The sequence below is a fragment of the Pteropus vampyrus genome, unplaced genomic scaffold (assembly GCF_000151845.1).
Source record: "Pteropus vampyrus isolate Shadow unplaced genomic scaffold, Pvam_2.0 Scaffold32, whole genome shotgun sequence".
NCBI classification, from domain to species: Eukaryota; Metazoa; Chordata; class Mammalia; order Chiroptera; family Pteropodidae; genus Pteropus; species Pteropus vampyrus.
The window spans coordinates 3,553,934-3,561,400 of record NW_011888813.1 but is presented as its reverse complement, the minus strand read 5'-3'; the positions used below and the strand labels follow the sequence as shown (position 1 = coordinate 3,561,400).

Genomic DNA, 7,467 nt, shown 5'->3' with positions numbered 1-7,467 from the left:
GCCATGATGGGGTGGTTCCCAAGGCATTCCTAGGTGATTGGCAAGCGAGACCATTTTGATTGACACTTGGCTGCTATAACTTTGACCATTGGGGTGTTCTTTGGGCAGTCTCTAGGCTGGGCCCCTGTTCCTTTGTTCCCCTGTTGCTCTTGTCTGACTACCTACCTAACGTTGTGAATACTTCTAGCAATCACCAAACCTGAGACCCTCAGGCAACTACTCATTAACATTTTTTTTTTCTCACCTGGAGAAGGAATGAAAAAGAGAAAAACGGAATTTAAATGTATAAAGTGTGAGACTAAATTGGAGCTTTTATAAACCTTTTGGTAATGTACCGTGACGGGTAGGAGAACTTGTCACCCAAAGTTTGCTACTTGGTCATATTTATTATTTTGGGCTGAAGGCACTTGGGAAATAGTAGGTACAGGAAGGGCTCTCTAACCTGTTTCTACCTAAAAGCAGATCACAATATTTTCCATGAGGAGGGAGCCCTCCTGAAAGAGAAGAACATTCTTATCATTGGAGATTGAGAATTGATGCCAAAATGTGCCTACCCTGAAAGCATTTATTTATGGATTAATGATGTGTATATATACTCGTGTGCTCTTTCTATGTATATGTTTGTGTATGGGAAGAATTGTTATGAGGGTTCTGTAGTATACTCTTTAGATTGATGGGTCAGAAATGTTTATTACAATTAGATTATTCTGGTTGTTTATTTGAGAAAGATGGATTAAAGAATATGTCCAAGCAATGGCTGAATAGGGTCTGCCAAAGAATGAATATAGAAAGGGATTCTACGACAGGTTTTATCTGAAGCACCAAAACAGACAGACTTGATGGAGGTGAAGCAGTAGCAATAGTTTCCAGACTCAGGGCAGTCAGAGGTGGTGTCTGTCCATCCAGGTCAAATTCAAATCTTTCCCATCAATAGTGAGAATCACAGTCATTTTCAATAAGACCCACATCATTTTCTGTTCGTTTACACTCATATAGCCAGTCAGTGCCATGATGTTTTCAAATACCTTTCTACGTGAATTATTGTGTGTAATATGTTAATGTGAAAGTGTGCAATTTTTAAATGTGAAAAGAAAAGAATTTACCTACTTAAGCTTTGGGTGAGGGTATATCAATCTTGTGCCTATTCTTGTTGTCTATGGGGATTACCTAATTATGCAGTTAGAGGTCTTTGAAGGTCTGGGGTTTAGAAGATCAGTCTCGGCTTCAAAAGAATCACTTATATCTCTGTCTACCTACAATATACTTACGTACGAAGATATTTTGTAGATGGGATAATGTTTAATACTGGAACTCTGTATAGTTATCTCTGTTTAAAAGATAAATGGTTCAGGTGGCCAGAAGAGCGTGTCAGCTCCAGGAGAACAGAATTTGGCTGGCCAGCAGTGCAACGGAGAAGCCCCTCCTTTCCTTGGCACCCAGGCATGAACGTAAAATTCATGGGCACGGCTACAGGTCCTCTGTTGCAAACTCGGTTATAATGTCGCAGGAAGAAAACTGTCGGTCCACCTTCCAAAGAGTTAGGACTCTTGTTCAGTGACTTAACTTAGGTCAGGAGTTATTTCTAGGTGGGAAGAGCCAAAGAATATTCCATTTTCCTTTTCTTGCAATTGAAAACCACATTCGGTGGAGACTTGTTTGAAGCTAGGTGATGCCTAGGCTTTCACATGATTGGATGTTAATGGCATTGTTTTTGTCATGCAGATGTTTGTGGAAATCTGGCCCAGAGCATTTACAGATGTGAGAGATCATTCACACTGGCCACAAAGACTCTGGCTACTGTCTGTTTAAATTCTGACGTTTCTGTGTAATCCTCAGAGTGTTTAATTCTTCGCAATAGTATCATTACAATTTTCTGTAAGAGAAATATTACTTATTTATCCTAGTATTGCTAACCTGTCAGTATAATAAATATTGCAACCAAGATATGGTAAACTTAAAAAAAAAAAAAAAGATAAATGGTAGAAAGGACCCAGGAAAGGTGATTATGAAATAATAGGAAGAAAAAGGTGAAGCGTATTATAAAACTCAGGGAAGAAGGGAGACTTAAGAATGAGAAGAGGTAATTGACAGTGTCACATACTATAAGGAATTTGGGAAAGATTTTTAAAACAGTCCATTATATTTGGCTTTAGATGATCTTTGGGGATCTTGATGAGAACTATTTTAATTGTATGATAGGGATGAAAACCAGATCCACAAATCAAGAAGTGAATTGCAAATAAGATCGTGAGGCATCTAGTGTGGACTGCTCTTTCCAGCAGTTTGACTTAACAGGAAAAAGAGTACAGGTACTGGCTAGAAGATTATGTTGGATTCATACAGATTTTGTTTTGTTTCATTAAAAAAATATTATTGTGAGCTTTTAAGATGGGAGTAGAGAAAAATCTGGTAGGGAAAGACAGGTTGAAGACAGGGAAAAGGGCACAATTGACATAGTGAAGCCCTTGATGGATGTGGGAGGAGGAGAGATTGGCCATTGTTAACTTTCAGGATGGTACATCTAGGGAATTTGGGGAGTATCTTGCCTGATAGCCTCAATTTTGTTTCTCAAGGAGGAGCTATGTTACATACTAGGGATGAGTGAAAGGAGATAGGACATTTTGGAACACCCACTGTGTGGGCTGGGTAGAGGCATGCGGAGGAATTTCTGGGCACTGAGGAGTTGGCTCTCAATGTGCCATCGCATCAATTGACACTCCTGAGTGATCTTCCTTAGAGGACTCAGTAATCTGACGTAGGAAATATTTTAGTTCCCCCAGAGCTGGCGCTTTTGCTATTTCGGTTTAGTGGATGAACAGTTTTATAAAGGAGTTTGAGATGTGAGCCAGAGAGTGGCTAAAATGAAAATGAAGGAAGATAGTTTAAAGAGCCTTCATTTAAAGCCGGCAAAAGGAATACTAAGGGAGTGATTATCTTGACAGCGAAGAGTAGATGTACAGAAGTAAGGGAGTGAGGGAACTGGGCAGATTGGTGGATAAAGCCAGAGGCTCGAGAAAGAGGGGAGGGGAAAGAGGTAGGAGGAGACGGTGGGAGAAGCGAGGTTGGGACATACTTCTTACTTCAAAGGTGGCAGTCTTGGAAAAAAAACACTACGATAGGACTATGGGAGTGAGCGAGTGAGCGAGTGAAGAGGCTTGGAGCTGGGGTCATCTGAGATTCTGGAAGCTTAGCAGAGTTGAAAACATGAGCCCTGGAACCAGACTATCTGGGTCAGAATCCAGTGCCCTCACTTAATAGGTATGTGATCTTGGGAAGATTCTAAGCCTTGGTTACCTTTCACTAAAATTGAGATAAAAATAGTGCCTTACTTTAGTTTTGTGGTGGGATTGACTGAGGTGATTTATATAAAGTATTTGTACGATTCCTTGCAAAACTCAAGTGCCCAATAAACTTTAGTAGTAGTAATTTTATTATTATTATCACTATCATCATTATTATTACTATTATTGCTAGCTCTTTTTCATTTAAAACTCAGCTCATAGGTCACCCCCTAAGGGAGCCTATCCCCAGCCACACTGTGGAATAGACTCCTCCATCTACCTGTCTATCACATTTTAGCACCTAGTATTGTCCATGTTGTAATTTAGCTGTTTGTGTGAATATCTCCCCAGTTAAATTATTAGCTTCTTTGATGATGAATCCAGATCTTATTAACCTTCCTGTAAATTATGTGCCTAACACCATTCTCCCAAATGTTTGTCAAAAAAAAAAAAAAAAAGAGGTACATCTCTGTTGATGTAGAAATCATTTGGAGATGGCTTGTCAATAAAGCTGATTTCTAGCATGGTGGTAAATGTTAGATAAGGGCAAAGGGGTAAACCAATATCACAAGGGCTTTTTGATCTTCATTTAGAATTTTCCATACAAACAAGTGTACAGTTCTTCAATTTACTGTTTTGTTTGGGTGTATAAAGGAGTGATTCATCTCTTCCAGTCTGCATTGAATTTAGCAAACTGAGCAAATGCAAACCCGTTGCTCAGAAAATGAAGCTTTTTTTTGAGGCATTATTATTATTATTATCTGCCATAATGTCAAGCCATAACTATTATTATTATTATTATCTGCCATAATGTTAAGCCATAACTTTAATCAAGAGAGAAATTATATTTCAAGAATAATGGAATCTGGAACTGAAGATTCTGCTGTAGAGCCAGAGGCAGTTGGTAAATGCTTGCAGTCTATTTGTAGGTGCCTTAGTACAACGTAGATTCTTTTTTTTTTTTTTTTTTGGTCCAGCTGGCAGTCTGTTGAACCCAATCTTATTTGGACACATGACTTTTCATGTTAACTTTGTTACCCTGGGTATTTGGAAGCTAAGACTCGGGAGGGACCACTCATGGGACACATTATAAGCACTTATTTCTGAATTTGTCACTCCCTTTCAAAGTTTTACAATAGTGGCTTAATATTAATGATAGCAATATTATTTTATTTGTATAAAATGTTATATAAAAGCAATGTTCTTTCATTTTTGAGGTTAAAAATTGAACTTTACCTGTTCTATTAAAATTAAAACTGTATATGAATCATGATGATTTAGTGTAACTTCCAAATGTATTATTGACCAACTGTGTTGTAGGGTAGCTAGATTTTAAGAACTCATATTCTTTTCTGGATTGATAAGTATTTCAAATAAATTTAATAAGTTTATTTAAAAATTCACTCTACAGTGATTCTTGTAAGCTTGAGAAAAGTCCATCAATGCATAATTTATATTGACTTAGCTGGAAATAACCTATGTATCAATCCTTTAGTGAGAGCCTTTTAAACGGACTTTGAAATCCAGTATTATTTAAACTGATGTTTCTATTATCAATGCTTATTGTTTAGTTACGGATTTTTATTTTAACAAAATTTTAGGTGCTGCCAGAAAGTGGAATATTATATACGATTGCTATGATTATATGACACATTTTAAAACATTGACATTTCTTCCATTGACCAAAACACTAAGTTCTTACTAAAGTAATGCATATTGTTTTCTCATCAATAAGACTATTTTAGTGATGGTCAAGTGGAAAATAAATGATGTAATCTAAAAAAGAATATTTCTGTAAAAAATCATTCCCAACTAATACTATTATAAAATACGTAGAAAGGGACTTATATTTTTTAGATTGGTTGCTACTGAAATTTAATACAGGTGATTCCCATTTCAGTGACATTAGAGATTCTTATTTGATGTTATGTCATGCATCCAGTTTTGGTAAGAATATGTTCCTAATATTTCACATGCTTTATTCCTAGAATTTAACACATGAATTGGAGAACAAGGAAAAACAGCAACTAAAGATGTTGGATCAACTTAAGGAGATCCAGAATCACTTTGAGACATGTGAGGCCAGGCATAAGCATGCTGACCTCCAGATCTCAGAGCTGACTCAGCACGCTGAGGATGCAACCAAGCAGGCCGAGCAGTACCTCCTCGAGTTCCAGCAGTCAGAGACCCTGAGACAGGAGGCAGAGAAGAGGAGGGAAGAGCTGAAACTGAAAGCTCAGGACTCCATTAGGCAATGGAAGCTGAAGCATAAGAAGTTAGAGCGAGCATTGGAGAAACAAACTGACACTCTTGATCAACTGACAGACAAGAATAATCAGGTATAAAAACCAAATTCTATTCGTTCATCTCTCCTTTGAACAAACACTCGAGTGCCATGCTGTGCATATAATCTATCAAGATGTCCTTCATAGAAGAGTGTTTATATCTTGACTATTTCAAGGTAAAAGGTAACTTAGTTTTTAAAATCTTTTTAAAGGCTTGTTAATAGTTTAACATTCCGTGGCTTTGCAGAGTTGGCCCTTAATATAGATCTAACCCCCTCCCCCAGTTTTGTTTTTGGTTCCCTAAATCGAAGTTTTTCTTTAATATTCAAGTGGAAGAAAATTATGAAGTCTTCCTTAACATCACATGACTTTTCACCTAAAGCATATATTTTAGAATCTCATTTATTCATGTATTTCAACTTAAGTATTTGTTAGAAAGAAGCATTAAAAAATGCAAGTAGATACTGCTGGACCATTTTCTGGCAGCCACTATAATGGGTTCAGTTAAATGAGTGACATTGATAATCTCAGTGACTGAGCAGTATTATCAGATCACAAGCCTCTTTAGGATTCTGCTTTCATGCCCTTTTGATAGCAACAAAAAACATTTCACTGATCTGTCTATGCATTTCACATCATCTTCTCTCTTGTATAATCAGTTACTTTAAATGGATTTTATGCTCCTTTGTTGATTCTCAGCTATATCTTTGGGTTGAATTAAACCCAGATGTTTATAAGATAATAAGCAAGAAAGTCATGATTGATTTTTATCCATGTTTAGTCTTGGTTTATCATTTCTGCTTCATCATTTGTCACTTGTCAAGATCTCTGAACATTCCAGAAGAATAATCATTTGGAGAAGCTGGCTTTCTTTCAAAAGAAAACAAAATGTAGAGCAATTATATTTATAAAATCAATTGTGAGAACTTAAGAGTGACAGATGCTTATTTCAGATAATCTGTCATGGAAAAGATGCTTTACCTTTTAATTATGAGTTTCTTGGACATATAGCAGATGGAGGAAGTGATCACTTTGCACTCACTCGAGTGCTTTTTGTTTTAACCCATATGACTCATACTGCGTGACAGGTTGTCCTGAGGTAAAGCAGCTCTAAAGCTTTCAGACTTGAATTTGAACTGATTCGATCCAGGGAAACTGTTCTACCTTGATTATTCTGTTGTCAGCCTGGTCTGCCAACTGGTTCAATGAGCCTGCGCATACGGGAGGTGGTAGCTAGAGAGAAGAGTGGTTGGGGGAATTGATTGATTGAGAAACATCTGGAGATTTTACTTAATTAGAGGAAATTTAGAAGGGTCCATGTCATCAGCCAATATCCTAATCCATGGCGCTGAGAGTTTTCTAGATTGAACTTTTCAGAATATTAAAAATTGTTAAACAATCATTTCCCAGAATACTCCTGATATAATTATTTTTATCATTTAGCATTGCTAATGATAAGCAAAGAAGTAGTTTTAAAGTGATTGCCACAGTTAGGGTGGTATCACAATTATCACAGCAGGCATTGTAATTTCCACTTTAAAAGCCTTAAAAATTAATGCAGCATGTCGCAGTTCGAGCAATGGTTAATCAGGAAGAAAGGGTAATAGATATTTCACTGCAAATTCAAGTGTCCAGTAAATCTGTGATGTTGAAATACGTTGCAAATAATTTTGGAAAAAAGTATTATTTTAAATATCTTATTGAATAATGCCTCTAACAAGTATTTAATTCTTAATAAACTTCCAAATCTACCTTAAGGCATTAGTAATATAGCCTACTCCTTTGTTTGTTTTTGAGGACTAATGGTTTTCAAAAAGTGACTTGAGGCTATATCTGGAAGTGTATATTAAGATAAAAATGATACTGGTTGACAAAACACATTATGACTTAAAGAATAAATT

At 36.6% G+C, this 7,467-nt stretch overlaps 1 protein-coding gene across 11 annotated transcripts in view; it reads left to right on the top strand.

The window, feature by feature from the left end:
• The window catches only part of CEP128 (centrosomal protein 128), a 357,353-nt gene that overhangs the window by 104,410 nt on the left and 245,476 nt on the right, over positions 1 to 7,467 (top strand). For all 11 annotated transcript variants that reach the window (XM_023528829.1, XM_023528828.1, XM_023528831.1 and 8 more), the window contains one exon: positions 5,270 to 5,620. In XM_023528829.1, the coding sequence (XP_023384597.1) occupies positions 5,270 to 5,620 (351 nt within the window). The remainder of the gene's footprint in view (positions 1 to 5,269; positions 5,621 to 7,467) is intronic.